The 24,250-nt window shown below is 37.2% G+C and overlaps 1 protein-coding gene across 1 annotated transcript in view; it reads left to right on the forward strand.

The window, feature by feature from the left end:
* Rasef (RAS and EF-hand domain containing) overlaps window positions 1-16,693 on the forward strand; it is a 67,183-nt gene extending 50,490 nt beyond the window's left edge. The window contains exons 10-17 of the mRNA XM_032902702.1: window positions 51-285; window positions 583-720; window positions 811-955; window positions 2,251-2,332; window positions 3,515-3,629; window positions 6,303-6,422; window positions 9,696-9,772; window positions 16,327-16,693. Of these exons, the coding sequence (XP_032758593.1) occupies window positions 51-285; window positions 583-720; window positions 811-955; window positions 2,251-2,332; window positions 3,515-3,629; window positions 6,303-6,422; window positions 9,696-9,772; window positions 16,327-16,432 (1,018 nt within the window). The 3' untranslated portion in view covers window positions 16,433-16,693. The remainder of the gene's footprint in view (window positions 1-50; window positions 286-582; window positions 721-810; window positions 956-2,250; window positions 2,333-3,514; window positions 3,630-6,302; window positions 6,423-9,695; window positions 9,773-16,326) is intronic.
* The last annotated feature ends 7,557 nt before the right edge of the window (window positions 16,694-24,250 follow it).

The following is a 24,250-nucleotide window of genomic DNA, read 5'->3' on the forward strand; positions in this document are numbered from 1 at the left end:
TCTTGTGTATTGTGAACTCCTTGGTAAATTGTTTCCTCTTTTATCACAAGGTCATCCCATTCTTCATATGCAGATGAGGATTGTGACTGTTTGGCTCTCTGTGACCCTCTGCAGAAGATGAATTATGAAGTTGACAGCCTCCCCGAAAGCTGTTTTGACAGTGGCCTGTCTACCCTGAGAGATTCTAATGAGTGTGATTCTGAGGTGGACTACAAGCCCCAGGAAGGATTTCAGAGTTTGCACAGAACAGAGGAGACCCTTGAGGGAGATACGTCAGACACAGATGTAAGCCAGAAGCCATGATGCTCTGATGCTTTCCTTTGACTGAAATCTCCCACCATGTTTTATGGAACTCTGTCTTAACAGCATATAGCTTATGTTGTTAAGGTCACAAATAGGAAGCTTGTTCATTAGAATGGATTTTTCTCCTTAGCATACTAGAGAGAAAAGATTTGCCTTGAAGAGGAGGTTGTTCAGCGACCACACTGGCGGTGGACTCAGTGGCATAGTTTTACTATTTTTTGGTATGTGATGTATACATGTGAAAGATTTGTTTATTTAATGGTTGGTGTTTTTTGACAGGTTCCTGATATGAAGGATGAAGAAACATTCGATTCTGAAAGCGTGGCCTCTGTCTTACACGGGCATCCCCAGGGGTCTGCTGGTGAGGGCAGCACTGTTAGTTCCTCCAGAAAGACCATCTCAGCTCTTTCACCTGAAGTACGTAGCTTTCAACAACCTTTTCTTTATGGCATGCTATTTAAGAGGACAAATTACTCTGTCATCACCTGTGTGGTAATTTCCTTCTAGACAGACATGGTGAATAACACCTTGAAGTCCACATCTCAGAAGGCTTACAAGATTGTGCTGGCCGGTGATGCTGCAGTGGGAAAGTCCAGCTTCCTCATGCGACTCTGCAAGAATGAGTTTCAGGGAAACACAAGTGCAACCCTCGGTATGGCTCTTACTTCACTGACCACAGTAGAATTGCAATCTCCGGCGTGATTTCTTTCTTTTTTTTTCAGAATTATGTACACAAATTCACAGATTAAAATACCTGTGTGTGAATTCATCTATACAGAGACTGTGTGTATGTGTGCATAGAATAATCTATTATTTTAATTAAAGCTTATTGTGGAAAAAAAAACCCAACAGATGATGGAACTCTCTGTGGACAGTTCAATCACACAAAGCCTGCTTAGGTGTAGTAGCGTCTTCCGTGCAGCATGTGTTTCCCAAGCCCTTTGTAGATAGCCTGCCTGGTATTACTGGAATGGTGAAGGTACATGATGAAGAAAGCTGAATAAATCTGAATCTTTAAGGAACTTTCACACCAGTGGAAATAAGTTGACCAAAATGGATTTCAAAAATGAGATTCAGAAAGAAGTGCATATTTCTATAGGTAGCTAGGGAGAACTTTCAGACACTTTGATTTAATGCTAAGAACTTTGTAATGAACATGGCAAATGGGAGTTAAAGGTTAAAATTGAATCTGTATTTGTGCTGATTTCCACATGTTGACAAGAAAGTGAGTTGAAGCAGTAGTATTCTTTGTTTCTTTTCTTTTTCACTCTTCTTGTTCTTTTTATTGAATCTGTTCTAAACACTATTTTTAATTAAATTTTGTACACCATGTTTTGATCATGTTGGCTCCCTCATTCATCTCCTACCAGATACTCCCATATCCCTACCCACCCAATTTCATGTTCTCTCTCTCAAAAGCAAAGTCCACATTATATATAAAAAAAACCCAAGAAGGAAAGAAAAAGAAAAGAAAAATTAAAACAAAGAAGAAACACAACCATATGCATACACACATATGCATACATATATATGTATATATATACATATATATATACATGTTTTTGTGTATGTAGTGGTCACATGTGAGCATCCGTGTACCTGTACATACAATGTTGTATGCATGTATATACTTAAAATATATAAACAGAACACATATAACATATATATGTATATATGCGTGTGGATACAGATACATACAGCTTTGCATGCACACATATGGGTTTGTGTATAATCATCTTGGAAAAAAGAACTGAGTTTTCACTATTCCATAGAGCCAGTCCTTCCTTGAATCAGCCTGGCTTCAGCTACCTCATCTATCTATATACGTGTGATCTAACTTATTTGAACCTCAGTCTTTGAAAGCCAAGTTATTTCTTTCTACTTTGGCTTTAGCTTTCCTATCATTTAAGTCACAAACTTACAGAATCACCTATATTTCTGTTTCAGGAGTTGATTTCCAAATGAAAACTCTGATGGTAGATGGTGAGCCAACAGTCCTTCAGCTCTGGGATACAGCTGGACAAGAAAGGCAAGTGCTGTTCATAGTGTTTTGGATTAAGGTATACAATGACAAGCCTCATAGTTTAGCTATACTATTATTTGCAATATATTATGGTGTGTTGAAATATTGAATTTATAACTGTAAGGTATATATGTAATAATGAAGCTCATCTTTCCAATATCTGCTCCTATTTGTATATATCATTTGTACGAGAAGAGGGCCTTTGAACTTCCACTGAAATGATGTTTGGTTGGTACATTATACTTTGCTATGGAGAGGAGCCAGCATTTCTGAATGCACCATCACTTCGAGGGGTACTTATTTTTGGAGCAGTAAATGATGATTGAAGAAACTCTGTTAATTATTCTTGATTGAAGGGCAGTGACACCAGATAAGGCATACTCTAGTGATTCCATAGCTTAAAATTCTTGCCCAGGACCAGAAGTATGAAACACAAGTTTTGATTTTTATCTAGTTCTCTGTAGGTCAAAATCTATTGAAGTAGGCAATGAGTGTTTGAGATTCCTGTGTCTATACCATGCTCTATTCATTGTACTAAGATTTAATGATGAACATAGGGAACTGATTCCTGTTCTTGGTCACTACAGATTTCACTACACTGTGTTTCCTGTTTTTTAGCCTTTAAAGATAGGCTACAAGCATGATTCAACTTATGTCCAGGTTCCTCTCTGTCAGTCCCTTAATAAATGATCTCCTTTCATGTAAAACAAGCAAACAAGCAAACAAACAAACAAAACAAGCACAAAACCCAATACAGCCCTTTCAGAACACTATTACCCAGCGTCTAGAAATTTGGGGTATATGTATAAACATATGCACACATGTGCATGTGAAGTTCATATTGCTCAATAACAGATTTCTTTTTCAGTTACTCTCTGCCTCAGTTTGAAGAAGATTTAGATTTCCACCTGTCTGGTAGCTGGTGTCTGGTGTTGAATTTTGTCATTATGCTTTCGTCTTCGTTGTGGCTAAAGTTTGGGTTTGAGAGACATTCTTGGGATTGTCTGATGGAAAAAGGATGGACTTCTTCAATGTTCTTAATGATACTAATCAGTAATGCCTATTACTAAGGCTTTATTTGTTAGAATTGGTTATAGAAAGTAAAGACTGGAAGGCACAGGAGAGATCGGGTGCACAGCAATAATGATATGGTGGGATGGCAATGAGATTTTGTTTTGTCTTTTCCAGATTTAGAAGTATCGCCAAGTCTTACTTCCGAAAAGCAGATGGTGTCTTACTGCTGTACGATGTTACTTGTGAGAAAAGCTTTCTTAATGTACGAGAATGGGTAGCTATGGTTGAGGTAAGGAAGAAATAGACAACTACACAAGGGAGTCATAGTTTGTAAAGAAATGTCACTGTTTTGTGCTGGAGTGAAGATGATTAGGACCAAGGGACTTTTCTGAAGTTGAAGATACTTCTTGAAGTAGTTTCTGAAATCAACTTCTGGGTTCTTTGCTAAATAAAATAAAGAAACCTTGTGTAATGAAGTGGGGACTCAAGTAGCTAAAAAAGCAACTTTTACAAAAATGAAAGTAGTAGAATTGGATGCACAGTATCACAGGAATTTTATAAACAGCTGAGTTACCACCAGGGTGTTAGTAAGGGTTAAGATTGAAAGCTGACCTTATTTTAGTTGCGATGTGGGATTTTTAGACATCACAGATATGAATGACTTCAGTGTCAAGATTATTATGTCTCCACTTAAGGACCTTTCATATCATTTAGTTTCACAGTCAGAATTTTTTAAAACAGGAGGTATATTAATAAGTGTTACTGACAATCATAAACCAATAGGGTGCTTTCTTTAAAATATAAACGAGTGGTGAATACAACTTCCCAAGCAAGTATAACACTTTTATTTTAAACAGTAAGTTACAGTCATGGCTGAAGACAAGTGCTGTCTGATCTCAAGTGTACCTGTGGATTAATATTCTCTTTCTGACTACAGCATTAATCAAAGATATATTGTGTGATTGGAATTTTTAAAATGTGAAACATAAATATGTCCTTGTTCTACCAGACCACCCTATTTTAAAAGACACTATAAATTCAATTAACCTCATTTCTGTAATAGTTTACTTGATAAAATTATTCATATATTACATTATTTCTACAACTTCTGAAAAATAAGACAAAAATAAATAAAATCTACATATTATCAGTACCCTGGGGCATAGGGAATAAATGACACTTGTTTGTGTTCATATATGAAGAGATGGAATGGAGCTCAGAACCTTTTGATTCAACATCGTCTATTACTTTGGTAAAGAACAAGAATGAGTTACAAATGAATAGCAGTTGTCTTGATGAAATTAAAGGAAGCCTAAGGAGTGAGCAAGAGAGCCTCTTACTACTGAATAGAACTCAGTGAGCAAAGAGTTCTCTGACAAACATCTTATCATTAATATTTGGGACATAGTCTCTGTTTTCAGGCTTTGTATATGCTGAAGAGCATGCTCAGAAAATCACAAGGGCACAAAAGGCAAGTGCGGCCAGTAAGGAAAATGTCATTACACTAAATGAGGTACTACTTATACATAATATAAGTGAGATTTTTTTCAGCCCTCCATATCTTTTTTATGGGGTCTGAAAAGGAAGATAGGAACATGAGCTCTTAGAGTTTTTATGAGATAGAAGGTAAGTATCACTGTAGAAAGAGAATTGCAAGAAAGAGCCTTCCCTAAGGCTTGTTCTAAGGTGAGGCATTGAAATTATATGAGTCCCTATTAACTAATTAAAAAGAGTGCAGCCATTCCTAGTGTCAGACATGGTGAAGACAGTTGGCTAAAGTAAAAGTATACTAAAGAAATGGCATGACAAGAAGGGACAAGTGTTGTAGAAGAGGTAAGAAGGTAGAATCCAAGCATGCTAAGAGGCAGTGAGACCAAGAGATCTTCATCGAGAGAGCAGTGTTTGTCAGGACTTGAAGGTGTGCTGCATTCTGTTTATAAGACATTAGAAGCTTATTTAGACACTCAGCTCCTTGGCTAGTGTGACTAATTATTTGCTGGTATTCACTGAATTCTGAGGAGATCACCAAAGAACATAGTTCATGAGCATCCGAACTTGTGGAACAAGTATGGAGGAGGGCCATGTGCTTTTTGCTGTATTTTGCATTAGATACACTTATATGACTTAAGTCAAAGATACAAAGTCAAATACAGTCTGATGTTTGGCCTAATGTCTTGATCCTGTATGAGGAACGTAGAAACTGAGTGAGCATGCCATTTAAGTTCTTTAGTTTAATTCCTATGTGTTTGTGGTAGGACTGATGCTTATCCTAGCTATGGACCTTGAACTTGTCTTTCTCTTTTGTCATGTGTAGTCAACTTTTAATTACATTGTAGCATGATAAGATGAAATATGCTCTATGAGGTCTCCACGTCCAGATGTGGGCCTCTGGCTCCTCTATGGGTTGAGTGGTTTTGGAATCTATGACTTAAGATTGATTATTAGGACTATTTTGCTTTGTTGTAAATTAGAGTAATGAGTCTGGAACCTTGAACCCAATTTTATTCTAGGATAGATGAAGAATTACCTATGCTCTGCATATGGGATAAAGCCATTGATGTAGACTTACCATTGTTTTGCCTTTACTATTATCCAGGAATTGGATCTTTCCTAAGTGGGTCAATATAGTCACTTTGGGCACAACTCTTCTGCTTTACATATTCTTATTTCACTTCTCTGAATTTCATAACTCTCAGTTGTAAAGGAGAAAGAAGGGTGACTTTACTTCAAAGCATATTGAGTTTTAAAAATACTATCTTAAATTTGAGGAATTTAATATTTTTAATTAGCACTAAGACATGTACAATGAAAATAGCTATGAATTTTGTTCTACAACTAAATGATTGTGAATATTAAATTGGGCATCTTGAGACAACTGGAAATTATAGCTACTGTTATCATTGTCACAGCATCATAGTTGGTTTAGTGATTGATGTATTTCTACTTATTTTCCTTCCTGAAGGATGGAACCCACAGATCCGTTCCTATCATGTTAGTAGGAAACAAGGCTGATCTTCGTGATGCTGCTACTGCAGAGAATCAAAATTGTATCTCATCATATCTTGGAGAAAAACTGGCCATGGTAAGAGTTGGGGGTTGTCCAAAATGAGGCAATATTATGCTAGCTCATTGTTCTCAGAATCAGAGAACAAACACTTAAGCCGTTGACAAAACTGTACTCTGTCTGATAGGGCATTTGCCCTTCATACCAGTAGATTTCTCTAATTCTACTTAACTATAATTAGGAACTCAAGTGAAGGACAGATGACCCCATCACTGTTTTCCTAGTGTTTGGAATTTCTGAAGATAAGGCAAAATGTTTCCCACTTTTCTAGATAGATACTGCTGGCTGTCGGGATCTTTCTGTAGTACAGGAATCCTAAAGAAAACAAAGTTATTTTTAAAGGAAGTGATTGGCTCCCAAGAGTTGTCTTGCCAGTGATTAGAAGTGTAGCAATATCTTGGCTGATGGAAAGGAATTTGAAGACTTGCTTCTTTTCTTTAAGAATTACTCTTAGTAGGAATTATCTGAAGTTGTTTGCAGCTCTGGGTTTGTATAGGGAATGAGGTGCACTCCTCCTCTGAATGCTAATGTGTGCATTGTTATCCTGTTGTTGCTATCACTGTTGAAAGAGGATTTGTGTTCTTGACTCTTCTGGCTCATATAGGAAACCATGCAACAGAGCCAAACAAGGTTGCCTGATGAAAATGGGATTTGATGATGATATTCACTTCCGTTATCAAAACAAAGAGCTCATAGGGGTAAATAATTATGAGAAGGTAAAGAACTGTGTATTAGTTAATAGGAAATGAAGCTAAATGTGACAAAAACTAGACACAGAAGATCAATGTTGTGGTAGAATACTTCATTATACACACACAGACACAGACACATAGACACACACACACACACACACACACACACACACACACACAATCACAGCTGAACAAATCAAAGCCCACACTACTCCACTACTCTGAATTGTATTATATTGGAGTCTTCCACTGAGTGTGCGTATGTGATTTTGTGTGTGTGTGTGTGTGTGTGTAGCTCACTTTGCTGCAACATTCCTCTCCCTATGTTGTACATCATTTTGGAAACAGTCCTATTGTGTGTGTAGTTCATTATTTTGGATATACCCTTTAGATATTTTTATTTTACCCCTGTATACTTCACTGTTTTGGACACAATCTTTAACCCTAAGTCCTATACTTTGTTGGAGATAGTTTTCAACTTGAGTCATTCACTGTGTTATACATAGTCCTCTCATGTGTAGGTGGCTGTTGTAGGAACAGTTCATACGTGTCTACTGAGTTGAAACAGTCATCCTCTCTTCTCCAGTTCCTTGTATTTGAGAAAGTACTTTTCCTCTGTGTAGTTCATTGTGTTGGAGAAGTTCTTTATTTTGTGTCATTTGCAGTTTTGGACACAGATCGTATTCTCATGTACTTCACTATACTGGAGATGTTTCTCATCCAGTACATTGCACTTGCTGGAAACAGTCCTCACCTATGAGACAATCCTCTGCCGGTACTTTTTGGTCGCAGGAACAGTCTTTTTTATGCAAAGTTTATTTGTTTTGTTCTTTAATGTGATCTTACCTCTTTGGTTCATACACCAGAGGTTTTCTACTTAGCCTCTTTCACACCTAGGATCTATGCTTGGCATTTGCTAGCTCCAGTCTGAGTTTTCAGCTTGCTTCCTCATACATCCTATGACTTAATCCTGTCATTTTCCAGATTTATTTTACTTCTTCCTGTCATCCCTGTCATACATAACCACCAACAGTGCTGTTTCTATTACATGTGCGTTTGTGAATTGTATAGCTTTTCCTGTCAGTTTGCTTATATAAACCTGGTGGAATATTTTTTTATTGACAACTTTTCTCTCTAGGTGCTACAGAGTGGCCTTCAAATCTTTGCCTTGAATTATGTGATATTCATCTAATGTGGTTGTACCTCTAATTGGATACAAATTCTTTACTAAAAGAATCTGTCTTCATCTTGATTTACAATAGCATATAAAAATAACTGTTGGAATGTTGGAATTGCTGCAACTACAAAACCCTGTGCGGTTTTATGACAGGAAGATTTGAGACATACTATTCAGAATTAGGAACAACTTAATGATCACCAAAGAATCAAATAAAAAATAGGAGTTGAAGTCTAATAAGGGCAATTTAACTATTAGAAGGGATAGGTGTGAGTGTTCTGAGATCAGTGGAAATTTGGGCCACTAGGGAAGAGATTTATGAGCTAAAGAATATGATCTAAGGTAAAGCTGGAAGATTAATTCGACTCAACATTAAGCGTTGTCTTGTTGGCTGTGGAAAATCACTTGAAGATTATTTTAGCACCCTCTCAGAAGCAAAGGGGAGGAGGAATAGGGTGAAGAACTCAGGGAGAGGGGACATGGAAGGGGGGGGTGACATTTGGAATGTAAATAAATAAAAATAATTTAATAAAAAAGAGAGTCTTTTAAAGGTTAGAAGCAGGGGAGCAGCATAAGCAACTATACATGAGCAACCATTGGGATTTGTCTATGGATGGGAACATTTCACTTCAGCAACACAAGAGCTTTGGTGGAAGAGTATGAAGGAGGAAGCCTAGCCACTAGACTAAGAAATCACATCCTTTCCCCCTCAGTGAGACCAGATATTGCTATGTAGTCAAGGCAATCCTAGTAGTTACAACTGATCTAACACTGCAAACACTCTTTTGATATTATATAATTTCTGAATGGCTACCTTAAACTGTCGTTTTCATCTGTCTCAAATTATTTGAAGAGAATATATGTGCTTGATTATTATAAATAATAATGAAACTTTAGACTTTTTAAATGTAAAATAGAAATCTTCTGATTAGGAACTATTCCTAGCATTTGTCTTTTTGCTTGTTTGTGCCAGGGTCGATGTATCAGGTTGGATTTGAATATTTGCTTATCCCTTTTTAATACTGGTATTTTAGGCATATTCTACTACATGTGGACAGTCAGAGTAGTTTTTTGTTGTTTGTTGTTCATAAGTCTTCAATCTCTGGAGTTTACTTTTTGTAGATGTTACTTTTAGCATTCTTTATAAAAATACACACACACACACATTCAATACACATTCATTTTTCAAGATAGGTGTGTGTGTGTGTGTGTGTGTGTGTGTGTGGCACTGATAGTCTTGAAACTCAATCTACAGACCAGGCTGGCCTTGAATTCAGAGATCAGCTTGCCTTTGCCTCCCGTGTATTGGAAGTAAAGGTGTGTGCCACTGTGCTTGTCTTTAACAAGGTTTTTAATGTAATAACAAAGTTCAGAAATTTTTGTCAAAGCCTTCATTGGATTGTGTGTGCTTTTTGTCTACAGACCTATGGGGCATTATTCTGTGAAACAAGCGCGAAAGACGGCTCCAATGTGGTGGAAGCTGTCCTCCATCTTGCTCGGTAAGGTTTGCTGGTGTTCAGAAATCTCAGACAGCAAATGTTCCCTTACTTAATGGATATGTCAGATTCCTTCGTTATAGCATTCAGTTAAAATAGCTGCTGCAAAGCATACTTTTATCTGTCATGGTAAGGAAAACACTACATGTGTCTATTATAAAATCTAATAATTTTGCTTGTTCATGGTGAACATTGTCTAAATATTTTCCTACCAAACAAATGAGATGTAGTTGTAGTATTTTTAAACTTTTCCCAAAATATCACTAAGAAATATAATAATTGACTAATTGAATCACCCCCTGAAACCAAAACATAAACATAACAGTAATAACAACAGTTATTAATCTAACTATATATTGGGGCATTTTGCTGATCAAATTGGGTACAGAAAACCAAAATGTCAGATTGCCTATCATACCAGTTTGCATCACTGTCTGATTTGCTCACTATGTAATTACTAGAAGAAGGCAAAGGTGGAGAACATGTAGCATTTTGGCATGTGGATTAGAAATCATTAGAAAACTTGTATATGTGCATTGTATATGTTCATTGTTTTTTTGTTTTTTGTTTGGTGTGTGTCCTGGTTAGGTTTTTGTCAAAAAGCTGTTGCTATTTGAGAAGAGGGAACCTTAACTGAGACAAGACTCCCACCAAACTCATTGTGGGCAAACTTCCAGGGCATTTTCTTTATTAATAATTGGTTTGGTACCAGTATGTGTGTTACCACCTCTGGGCATTTGGTCCTGGGTTATATAAGAAAGCAGCCTGAGCAAGCTGTGAAAAGAAAGACAATAGGCTACAGTCCTCCACTGCATCTTTAGTTTCTGCCCAGGTTGTGTTCTGAATCCCATGATGAAGTGTGGTGTGGAACTATAAGCTAAAATAAATTCTTCTCTTCCCACATTCCATTTGGAAATTATGTCACAGTAACTGAAAACCCAACTAAGGAAAATTTGTACCAAAGAGTGAACTGTTGCTGGGATAGACATGACCATATTCTTTTGTGGAGGACTGTGAAAGAATGGAAAAACCTTTAATCATCAAATCTTAATGGACTTTTCTTTGAGAGCTTGGAAGAGAAAATTGAGGGTAATTCAGATGATAGGATCTTGAGTTGTGAAGTTTCAGAGTTCTTCCAAGACTATCATGACTGTTCATGTGATATTTTGAATGGAGAATATATAATTCTTTTCAGCTGGGACTGTGGCTAAGAAGACACCAGAAACACTAAAATGAAACCTTTGCCTTTTGGCAGAGAATCAGCACTGGTCAGCTTGAGCTGACAAGTTAGTGGTGACTAATGAAAGATTATATTAAGGTGAAATCTGGGTCTGCACATAGAATCTCTGGTCTGTAACCAGGGGAGGCTATACCTTATGCTGACAACCAAATTGAATATGTTTCCCAGGTAGTACTTGTTTTTATGCCATGAAAGGGTCATGGAGAGCAGTTGGGGCTTGGTATTATGAGAAGCCAAGTGAGGCTATTGGTGAAGGTGCAGCCTCAGTTGCAGTAGAAACCCCGAGATTAATGGGGTCCTGGAGAGAAGTTGAAGCTCAGTACCATGTGGCAGTGTCAGAGTCCCCGATGAAAGCCATGGAGAGTCTGTTGGTGAAAATGCAGCCCAGTTGCTGCAGGAACCCAGCATTTTGGAGATGCCAGTACCATAGGGGTGACAATCAAAGGCAGAAGCAGCTTCAGCATGTACCTGCCCTTAGTCTGTGAGCCATGCTGTGTGTCTACCCTCCTTTGAATATGATTCTACTGTTAAAGGCTTTGGAATTTTAGAGAGAGTGGATATTTTAGAGAAACTTAGAATTTTGAAATGTGTGCTAAAGAGACAATTTTAAACAAGTTTGAATTTAAAAACTTAAGAATTTTAAAAGTTGGAATTGTTTATATTCTTACACTAATATTGAGATTTTGGGGATGAAAAAGAAAGGAAAGGTTATGATTTAACAGTAGTGTGTTTGTATTTTAAGTTGATAAGGAGGCAGTTATCCTCCCTAGGATGTTTTCTTTTGTTTTTTCTTTTTTCTTTTCCTTTTCTTTATTTTATTTTTTTCTTTATTTCCTTTTTTCTCTTCTTCCTTCCTTCCTTCCTTCCTTCCTTCCTTTCTTTCTTTCTTTCTTTCTTTCTTTCTTTCTTTCTTTCTTTCTTTCTTTCTTTCTTTCTTTCTTCTTTCTTTCTTTCTTTTGTAAACTTGACAAAAAACTCTGGAAAGAGAACAGCACAATCAGGCAAAGGCCTCCATAGCATAGCTGGTAAGCAAACCTGTGGCACATTGTCTCGATTAGTGACTGAAGTGGGAGGGCACAGCCTACTGTGTGTGGTGCCAATCCTAGGCAAGTGGTCCTGGGGTAGAAAAGAAAGCAGGTGGAGAAAACCATGGGAAGTAAGCCAGTAAGCAGCATTTCTCTATGGTTCCTGCTTCAGTTCCTGCCTCCACTTTCCTCCCCTGGCTTCCTTGGATGGTGTGGAATTGTAAGCTAAAATAAACTCTTTCCTTTTCAAGTTACTCTTGGTCATGATGTTTTAAAACAGCAATAGAAACTCTTAACTAATACAGTCTGCCACGAATGGAAACATGATTGCTTGCAACAATAAAGGAATTATATATCTACTAAAACCAAAAACCTGAGAGAATCTCAGTAGGGACAGTAATATCTAATTACAGACAACAACAACATAGTTTTCTGTTTGCAATTCTTTTTCTGATTTTTTTAATCTGTGTTAAGAGTCATTGGTGTGAAAGTGACCTGTTTTTCTTGCTATATTTTAACTAGTGACTTTAGTTTATAGCATGTATTAAGTCATACTCCTATCAACAGAATGCTTCCAGTGTGGTCTTGGCAAAGATAACTACCCTGACTTGAAGAAATTAAGAAACAGGCCTCAGGTCTTCCAGAGGTCCAAGGAACATCTGTTGTGGCAAGGAACAGAAGGTGTCCTAGGCTCAGACTTGGTGTCATTGAATAGTTTTAGCATTAGCAACAGTCCAAGGACTCCCACCTCAGCCAATAACATCTGTTTAAAGCAAAGCAGCTTTGCGTTATATATAACCTAGAATATGCAGAAACTGGGATATTTAAACTCAGTCTTCCAAACATGTGACTTTTTGTTTTGTTTTGTCCAGATCTAATGTTACATGTACCGGAAAGTAGCCATTTTCACAATTTTATCTATTGACCCAAATGAAGACTATGTGCTTTGAGACCATGGGGGAGCATCAACACTTTTGTCTAAACAAGTTACATATAGTGAAGGGGAGAGTTTCAACAAAATACAGAGTTTGTATATAACTCATTGCAGGTAGTAGGTTTTAACTTTTTAAAAGGATAGTCTTTATGTTAATGCCTGGGTAGAGAAGATGAAGCTTCTAGAGCACATATAGGTAGGAAAGAACCCACAGATCTTAAAGAATTGGTTGACCAAGGCTTATAAGAGTTGGCATTGTCCTTGTAATTAGTTTAAACACTTGTGGGTGTTGTTACGATGATCAAAACATTTTAATTTTGGAAAATTTCAGATTAGACTGTCTTGGTTTTTTTTTTTAATTAGAGATTCTCATCTGGTAAAAATGTATGTAACATTCCCAAACATGCAAAACTCCAAAATCTGAAACACTTCTGGGCACAAGCATTCAGAGAAGAAATACTCACAACCTGTATATAGCAACAAGCTGCTGCCCACATACTGGAAGGAAATAGTAAAGTGAGACACAAAAGCTCAGTTTTTAAAAATGATTTTATCATCATCATTTGTTATATGTCGCACATGCATGCTTATATTTGTGTGTGTGTGTACATGCGTGCGTGTGATATGCTTGTGAGTGTTAGCATGCACATGCCATGGTGTACATGTGTGGAGTTAGTGCTCTCCTTTCACCTTTACTTGGATTCTGGTAATCAAACTTAAGATCTCAGGCTTGTGTGAAAGGTGATATACTTCAGAATCTCTCACTGGCTTTCAACATCTTTTCTTATATATAACATTTTGTAGTCCTGGAGCTCTGGTGCTTTCCACATATCTTTGCTTTACTGTAGACATCTCTATTCTTTAAAATGAAAAATGAGAACTGGATATGATGGTCTCAAAATCCCATTCAGGGTCTATATGTTTCTGTGTAATAGCCTGCATTCTATTCAATAGTACAGTTGCCAGTTGCCTTATGGGATCACAGTAAATCACATGGATAGAGTATCTTAGTCATATCCAAACTATAGGCTAAATTCTTTTTTATTGTATAAAGATGGAAAGGCCATTGCTGTTTGTCAGTTCCTATGTGGGCTGCAGTGTAGTTTAGATACCAGATTTATTTATTTAGAGCAACTTGTATGCAAGGGTGGAAAAATGGTTCATTGATTAGGAACATCTGCTGTAATTGTTGGTATCCATATTGTGTTTTCCAACTATCTGTAACTCTAGTTCTAGGGAATCTGATGCCCTTTTTGGTCTCCTCTGGCACCAGGTGTATAGGTGCAGAAATATATACATGCAAGACACATATACAGAATGTCTTTAAAAACAACTGGTGGGCAAGACATTTTGATGGAAAGGTCACCTCAGTCATGTTACAGTCATGCCATAGCTGCTTCTGTAGGCTTTTAGGTTATAAGATCAGATGACTTCTTATGAGTCACTTACTGGGGTTTTTCATTGTTGTAAGTTTTATTGCATTATGACCTAATTTGGACTTCTAGTTTTATTATCACTGTGTCCTCAACATAGTATATGCCTGCCTTTTTGGTAGATTTTAGAAACTGAGGGCCATGTTATCTTCAGCTTTTAGTTTAACATTATATGTAAGAACATTATGTATATAACTTAGAGCCATAATACACAGCTGTAGTTAAAGCCTAGTCACACAGGTTGACCTTGACTTGACTTTGCTGTCAGAGAACTGTTGATTGATTGGTGTTTGTATGTCTCCTGAAATTATCCTTTCCTCTCTCCACCCCTTGAATTGGGCTGGGTGTTATACTTTCCTATGTGGAAGCAAATGTTTGTGCTCAGATTTCCTTCATCATCCATTCACTCTACATTCTTTAATCACTGTATGTGTGTTCGTTTGGTTGCCTGATTTTGCTTTTCCATTTTTTTTTTCTACCAGTGCTGAACTGGACCTTTTGTGAACTGCACATGTTTTCCACCACTGAGATATACCTAGCCCTAGAATAATCTTTATAACTAGGACTGCAATTTCTGGTTTTGCTCATAGGCCCCACCTTGTACTTTATGTAAAGTATAAAGTCCAGACTGTTCCCATGTGGCTAACAATCCTCATGGCCTTGCTTCACCTACCTCTCTACTTGAACCATTTTTTTTTGAAAATTGCATAATAATTTGTAGACACAGAAAACTTTGTGTCTAGTAAAATCCAAGTTCTTTTAGGCCTTACTTAGCCTTTGTGCATGCTGTTTCTGAATCTGGGATTTCCCTGCTGAAATGACAGCAGGTGAACGTCATTTTCTTTTTTTTTAATTTATTTAATATTTTTAGAGAATTACATACTTAAATACTGTATTTACCTTATCTCTATCCTTGTTTCTACTACTTCTATGTTCTCCTGACTCCCTTTCAAATCTATGATTTCCTTAGTTTTTGTTACGCATGCACATATACAGAAACACACACATAGACACACACAGATACAAGATACACACACACATGTACACCCTCTCACACAGATGCACACACCTCTACTGAGCCATTTTAGTGTTTCCTATTTGTAGATATATTTAGAATTGTCCACTTTGGGTTGAAAAGGCCCTAATAGAGTTTACACTACCTCGAGATGAAGCGCTCTCAGTAATCCATGACTTCTAAGAAAGAGGAAACCTTGATACTTACTTTTAAGAGGCTGTTTTAGTTAATTTTCTATTGCTCTGATAAAACACCATAAGAAGGGAATTTCTTAGAAAGAAAAGTTTTGGTCCATTATCATCATCATAGCAGCAATGCATAGCAGCAATCAGCATTGGTGACTGGAGATTGGAAACATAACTGAGGGCTTCCTCAGCTCTCTTCTCCCCTTGAATTAGATAGATACGCCTCTTTAGATATATCTAAAAAGATATATCTTAAACAGGAAGCAGAGAGTAAATATGGAATGGTACCCAGGTTTTGAAACCTCAAAATCTGCTCTGAATACTAGACTCCAGCAAGGTCAAAGCTCTGCTCAAACCCCAGTCTAGCAACTAGGGACAAAGTCTTCAAATGCTTGGCAATATGGGAAACATTTAACTCAAACAACTACAGAAGTGCTTCAACTGTCAGCTTCCTCTAGAAGCACCTTTGTTTCCTACAAGACATTGTACACATGTATTAGAAACATACTTGTGACCATGCAGTTAGATGTAGATATCTATCTCTTCCTCAGAGCTTTGTAGAAGACAGCCTACATTTCAGCACAGACGGGACATATTTTATAATAGAATGACCAAGGCTTTACATTAGAAACTGTGTTAATTTTCTATTGGCACTGTAATTAATTTTCGCAGGCAAGTAAATAAGTAGTTTCCTTTGGTTGTAATCTTTTCCTCCCATTTCCCAGGGAAGTAAAGAAAAGGGCAGAGAATGATGACTGCAAATCCATCACCAGTCTGGCCACTTCTACTTCCAGAAAGTCACTGCAGATGAAGAACTGTTGCAATGGCTAAAGCCCAGCTGTCCATTGTTCGTAAATCTTTGCTTCCAGGTTACTGATTGTGGGACACTGACTCTCAAAGAAGCAGTGCATCATAATGACATTGGCCTCTGAAGAATCATAGCCTGGCAAAATGTACTGTTCTTCCCTCTTCACAGCAACCGCAGGCTTGCTTTGTTCAATCTCAACGAGCTATTTGGGACGTCTGGCCTTACAGTTCACTGAGAGAAAATGTGTTAATGTTTTTAATGTGATATAGTAAAATAAAATAACATTCTCAGATCAAAGCTATTGAGAAACCACTTATAAAATTACTTCATAAGAAAACCTGTAGTTTGTAGTTATCATGTGACAGTGTTTACTTAAAATTTTGGACAAAAGAGTTTAATACTTTATCTGTATTATGGAAGTCAGTGCTTTAAAGACTGGCAGTATATTATATATTACAGTTTTAAACTATGGCTAGTATAAGGTAGCAAGAATATTATCATTTGGCATATCAGCTTTGCTCTTACCTAGCCTGACAATGTTGGGCATGTCCAGGTCACATTAGAGCATTCCCCTCTGTAAAACAATGAGGTTGATCTCCAGGGCCTTTCAGATTCTGTAGCGTTTTAAGAAGCAGGAAGGGCTCAGTGGTCCACAGTTATGAAGGAGCCTGTGAATCCTACCTTTTGCTATGGAAGAATTGGTTTTTCAAATTTCTGAATGATGAATATAATTTATTTGAGAAAATGAAAATATTTTTTGAATTCAGTGATAACAAAAACTACTTTTTCATGAAAAAAAAAACCCCAGTATGTTTGAAAAATATATATAACAAAAAATACAATTTCAAGAGGACTTGTGAAGTCTGTGGCTTAAACCATATGTGAAAATTTTAGTAAGGAAATGTATAACACATACTGTTTAAAGAACAATGCCACCAAAATGTATCTCACATAGAGCCTGCCAGAGGCTGGGAGAAGTAGGAAGTTTGCACTAATGGCTAGGGGGTTTGTGCCTTCTTAGGAGGATGTCCACAGTCTCATGGAGTCATTGTGACAGTAGTTGTGGTATAATTTTAAGTTTAGTAAAAGCCACCAAACTTAGTATTTGAAAAGGATAAGTGTTATGAATGTGAATTATGTTTCATGGAAAATATAATGGTAACTAAAATAACGATACTTTGCCAGATGAATATATTTTGCTATTTCACACTGTCCTGTGGTTTAAATGTATTATCTGTAGCATTATGCCAGTCCTTCAGCCCCTAACTTCCAGCATTAACTTCCTCCTTGAGGAGCAATGCAAGCTCGTTACTAGGCATAGCTTTGGGAAGTGCTGTATTTAAAAGAGAACCAGCCTTTAAAAAGTTGAGTCTGCCCTTTAGATAATGTAACTTGTGACTGCTCATCACTAGTTTGGTTTTTCTCCTGGAACCAGCAGGGTCTTCCATTCCTCCTGAACAAAATGTCTTCCAAGAGCCAGAGGCTCCACTACCTGACTCACGATGGGCCAACAAAAACAAGTTTCCAGTGGCATGAACCAATTAGAATATTCTTAGTAAGAGACTTACATATCTTGGTTCATAAAGGTCTAGACTTTGAATAGCTTACCCAAAACATAAATACTCGCTGTTACTTATGTAAGTTGTGTAGTGTATGTTCAAAAAAATTCTTTTTGTTGAATTAAAACAGTTGTTTGGGCTAGTGAGGTGTCTCAGGAAGTAAAAGTACTTGTTGCACAAGCTTGCCAACTCCAGATTGGTGCCTGAACCACAGTGGAAGGGCCGAACTGACTCGTGTACATGGTTCTCTGACCTTCATGTGTGTATTCTAGTGACCAATGATATAAGCACATGCATACACAGGGTAGTAGATTTTTAAAAAATAACACTTCCTTTAAACAACCCCTTCAAACTTAAATTGAGCTTCATTTTTTTTTTCTAAATGGGAGCTGACTAGATACATTTGTACACAAAAGTTCCATACCTTATTCCTATGGAAAGACTCTAGGGTTTTAACAAGAAAACTGAATCTTCAGTAACTACCTATGAATTGCTATTTTATGATTAATGGTTTCCAGCTTCAGTTGAAAAGTTACATTTCTGATAAAAAAAGAAAGAATACATTCATTGTGACAAATGGACAAAGAAATTGACACACAGGTTGGACTGGTGGTCATTTTGGTAGTATGTGTCACATTTAGAAATTTGCCATTAGTTTTACCTTCGGGAGTGGGTTTTCTAAACAAGGCTAGACATTGATAGATTGCACTCACTGAACAGACTCTGCTAGCATGCTCGATTCCATGGTCTCTCTCTCTCTCTTTTTTTTTTTTGGTTTTTTTTTTTTTTCCAGAGCTGGGGACCGAACCCAGGGCCTTGCGCTTCCTAGGCAAGCGCTCTACCACTGAGCTAAATCCCCAACCCGCCATGTTCTCTTTATTTATTTATTTCCCCTGAAGTCCTTTTGTCTTCTATGCTCTGTAACCAATTGTGTATTATTAATGCAGATGTTCTGCCAGGGGTTTTGTCTCTAGTTGAGGGACCAGAGCAGCTGTGTTTATCAGAAAGTTGTCTAGGTAATGTGACCAATAAGCCTACACATTCAGTGATCCGAATATAAAATATTCAAATTAAAGACTACTATCTCAGCTTAACAAACTTGTTTAAGGAGAAAATAATTAAAAATATTTTTATCTAATTTGTTGGGAGACTGTATTTTGATTTCTTGAAAGTGTTCTCAAATTTAAAGTATATTTTAAGTAAAGATAAAAATAATGTTTTCAGCTTAAAGTTACTTTGATATATTTACACATTTCTTGCAAATAACATATTTTGTGTTCATTTTTCCTTAGACAACTTTTAAAAACCCAATGATGCTATATCCTCCTTTTAAATACACTCTAACACATTGGATAATATATTAATTATCAAAAATAATATTGGAGAAGTAGGCATTTCTTCACTGTTAACTTCTAGGTTTGTTTACTTTCATAATTTATTTTTCTTCTTGTTGCTTTATACAATGTGATACAACATTTAACTAATATTAGGTACAATTTGAATAAATAGAAACTGTTTTCCTTCCTCTAAAGATAAAACTGAGGTTAATAGTAAAGACCCAATTTCATATTTATGTAGTGATTAGCCTCAGAATATTGTTTTTGTAGGTTTTTGCTGTATATATGTGTAAGAAATTCAGTATGTGTATGACAGTTAAGCAAGTGAGAACTGAGTCACTGTTATGTATATGATTTTGATTCATATGGTTTGCATTTTTCAGTTTGAGCTGTATTTCATCATACTGTTTATATCTTTTCAAACAATTGATAATGATGTCATAAAATATAATTGCATTACAGTGTACATATCCAAGGAACTACAAAATTTGTGCCTTAAAAATACAATAAAGTTCTTCTTTTGGCCCCTGGGCAGTTTCTTTCTTTTTTTTTTTTTTATAATTTAACCATTTATTAAAGATAGAAACAAATTTTTATATTAAGAAGATAATTGTGTTTTTTTTTTATTATTATTAACTTGAGTATTTTATACATTTTGAATGTTATTCCTTTCCGGTTTCGGCAAACATCCCCCCCCTCCCCTTCCTTAGGGGGTGTTCCCTCCCAACCCTCCCCCATTGCCCCCTCTCCCAACAGTCTAGTTCACTAGGGGTTCAGTCTTAGCAGGACCTAGGGCTTCCCCTTCCACTGGTGCTCTTACTAGGATATTCATTGCAACCCTACGAGGTCAGAGTCCAGGGTCAGTCCATGTATAGTCTTTGGGTAGTTTTTTGAACCTTCGCTTGCGTATTGGGAAGCCACTGATCCCACAGTTTCTGCCGGAGACAGTACTCCTATTGCACTTGTCTTTTCTGGTCATGCCATTCCAGCAGTGGGAGAAAAGAATGAATGAATGTGTGCATTTGGTGCCTCCTCACAGGGCAGCAGGGAGCTCATTGAGGAAACTGGAAGGCCAATAGTAGAATTTTGTAATATTATTGGATATGCTACATATGTTCTTAGATATTTTTGAAAAGAATTTCATATGTTTGTACTGTACTTACATTTCTAATTCACCTCTGTTCTCCTCCCATGTCTTTTCTGCTTCATGACATCATTCATGAACTCTTATGCTGTAATTATTTTTATACACACACAGTGCTGCTGAGTCTGTGCAGTATTGCTTCTCCATAAACAAATTTTAGGGATTATGGGGGAATGAACACTTGGTATTGGATAACCTTTCAGGGTATTTATTCAGTAAGCAACAATATGTCTTAATGGCCACAGTTATGGGCTCTGCAGTCAGCCTGCTTGGCCTCATTTTACAGAAGAGTAACTGAGCAATGAACAGGGCATCTAAATGCCAGGGTTTTTTTTATCAGTGAAATAAGCACGATAGCAGACACTTCTCATGGAGTTTTCCTGAGAACTAAGTGAATTCATGTTTATAATTGTCTGTAATTGTTCCTGGTACATTGATCTCCCTCAGGTTGAGACCTTAAGCATCATTGCTTGTTTTGGTTTAGGATCAGAGGTTCTGCAGCCATGCATACTTAAACTTGTAAGTTTTCTGTGTAGCATAGGAAATGAAGCATATAAAGAATATCTCCTCTATTAATTGACCTTCTCGCGAATACATTCTTGGTGTTTCAAAAGATTCAAATTAGGATATCGTATACTCTAGAATATGGTATAGGGAGGAACTGAAGAGGAGGAAAAGGAAGGTTTGAATATCAGAATGGAGGGGTGTGAATGGAATCATGACTGAGGTCAGATCTTCACTAACCAGTGACAAGCAGTGGAGGGATGAAGAAAATGAGGACTTTGGCTGAGACCTCAAATCTGTAAGACAATAAAAGTGTTGGTACATAATGGGCTTTACTAAGCAGAAGTAACGTTTATGATTATACTACATGAGATAGTCAAAAGTTCACAAAGGAGTAAATCCCCAGAGAAGTATATCATTCGCAAGCCTTGAAATAATAATTTTCTATTCAGATTTTTAATCTGAGCTATGTTTTCCTATTTGAAACTTAAAAGGGAGTAAAAAATATTTGTGATTGTAGGGTAAAAATCTTTCTTGTGCAAAATTCTAGGAACACCATTTTTCTTTTTCTGCTATTTTTTATGTGTCAGGCTTATTTATGAATTTGTTTCATAATTTTCTAAAGAGATAATGTAAATAAAAGTCTTTTAACTGTGACTTCTCTGACAGTCCCTCAGCCACATTGATAGGGGACAAAATTGGCAGAAGACCTTTCTGTTTTATAATGCCACATTTGAACTTCATATTGTAGAAGGGAATCTACATGTTGCTAATGATGAGCCTGTTCTGAGTTACGATTTAACAAGTGAAGAAGAACACAAGACTTAGCAGCCATTGTTCTTCCCTATGTTCTGAATGTGAGAAGGAAGACATTTCTTTAGGTTGTTAGTTTTCTGTCTTTTCAAATTGATCATTCTTTGAATAAAGCAAAATTTAAGGACTAAATTTCTCTCTGTGCTTTTACTGCATCCATAGAGAGATACACAGACATAAATATACAAAGGGGGTTCCCACTAGACTCTGGGAGAACTGGGTGGTCAGGCCAGCCTATGTTGTTCTCCCAATGGGGTTGCAATCCCTCTCTGCTCCTCCAGTCCTTCTGCCAGCTCCTTCACCAGGTTCCCTGAGCTCAGTCTAATGGTTGGCTCCAAGTATTTGTCACTTGTCGGCAGAACCTCCTCAGGAACTGCCACAGTAGTTTCCTGTCAGAAAGTGTCTCTTGCCCATGGCAACAGTGCTGGATTTGGTGTCTGCTGACATAATGGATCCCCTGAGATAGCCAATGGCTGGCCCTTCCTTCAGTCTCTGTTCCATTTTTTTGTCTCAATTCTTCCTTTGAAATGGAACATTTCTAGGTTAAAAACTTTGAGATTGGTGAGTGGCCCCATTCCTCGACGGACCAGATGCCTATCTACTTCAGGTGGTCTCAAGAAATTCTATCTCCCTATTCTGTGCTCATTTAGGCTAAAGTCATCCCTTTGGGTCCTCGGAGCCTCACATTTGCCTGGTGGTTGGGATACTTCAGTGGCTATCCCCAGTTCCTCATACTCCCTCCTAAATATTTTTGTTTGATTTCCTGATCTCTGTACCCCTCTTGTATCTCCTCCACTTCCTGAAACTGCCACCCTTATTTCCTCCTCCTAATTTCTCCATCTGTGGTCACCCCCTTACTCCACTTCCCACAGTGGTCTTATTTCCTACTCAACTCAGGACTGAAGCATCCACACCCTGGTCTGCCTTCCTTCTTTGCTTCGTATGCTCTGCGAATTGTATCATGGGCATTGTGGGGTTTGGACTAATTTCTACTTATCGGTAAGTGCACACCAGGTTATCTTACGCAAGATGATATTTTCTAGTTCCATCTATTTGCCTGTAAATTTCATAGTCAATGCTTTTAATCGCTGCTTAGTACTCCATTGTGTATATGTACCATATTTTCTGTATTCATCTTTCTGTTGAGGGATATCAAGTTTGTTTCTAGATCCTGACTATTATAAATAAGGCTTCTATGAACATGTGAAGCATGTGTCCTTGATATATGTTGGTTCATCTTTTGGGTGTATGCCCAGGAGTTGTATAGCTGGGTCCTCAGAACTATTTCCAGTCTTCTCAGGAACTGCCAGACTGATTTCCAAAGTGGTTTAACCACCTTGCTCTCCCACTGGCAATGGAAGAGTATTACTCTTTCTCCACGTCCTCCCAGCATCTGCTCTGACCTGAGTTTTTGATCTTAGCCGTTCTGACTGGTGTGACGTAGAATCTCAGGATCCTATTGATTTGCATTTCCCTGATGACTAAGGATGTTGAACATTTCTTTATGTGCTTCTCAGCCATTCGATATTCCTCAGCTGAGAATTCTTTGTTTAGCTTTGTACCTCATTTTTAATGGGGTTGTTTGGTTTTCTGAAGTCTACCTTCTTGAGCTCTTTATGTATTTTGTATATTAGCCCTCTATTGGATGGAGTGTTGGTAAATATCTCTTCCAAATCTGTGGGTTGCTGTCCTTTGCTTTACAAAAGAAAGCAAGTTCAGGAAGTTTTCCCACATGCCTGTGTGTGTGAGGCTCTTCCACACGTTCTGTTCTATTAGATTCAGCATATCTGATTTTAGGTGCAGGTCCTTGATCCACTAGAACTTGAGCTTTGTATAAGAAGATACATAAGGATGGGTCAATTTGCATTCTTCTACAGTCTGACCTCCAGTTGAATCAGTGCCATTTGTTGAAAATGCTGTCTTCTTTTCACTGGATGGTTTTAGCTTCCGTTTCAAAGATCAAGTGACCATAGCTGTGTGGGCTCATTTCTGGGTCTTTAATTCTATTCTATCGATCTTCTTTCCTGCCTCTGTACCAATACCATGCAGTTTTTATCACTATTGCTCTGTAATACAGCTTGAGGTCAGGGATGCTGATTTCCCCCAGTTCTTTTATTGTTAAGGATATTTTTTGCTATCCTGTTTTATTCTTGTTCCAAATGAATTTGCAAATTGCTCTTTCTAACTCTATGAAGAACTGAGATGGAATTTTGAAGGGGATTGTATTAAATCTCTAGATTGCTTTTGATAAATTGGTCATTTTTACAATATTAACCCTGCCAGTCCATAAGCATGGGAGATATTTCCATCTTCTGAGGTCTTCTTTGATTTCTTTCTTCAGGGATTTGATATTCTTGTCATACACTTTTCACTTGCTTGGTTAGAGTCACATCAAGGTATTTTTTAATATTTGTGATTATTGTGAAGGATGTCTTTTCCCTAATTTCTTTCTCAGACTGTTTATTATTTGAGGAGCGGAAGGCT

The sequence above is a fragment of the Rattus rattus genome, chromosome 1 (assembly GCF_011064425.1).
Source record: "Rattus rattus isolate New Zealand chromosome 1, Rrattus_CSIRO_v1, whole genome shotgun sequence".
Classification (NCBI taxonomy): domain Eukaryota; kingdom Metazoa; phylum Chordata; class Mammalia; order Rodentia; family Muridae; genus Rattus; species Rattus rattus.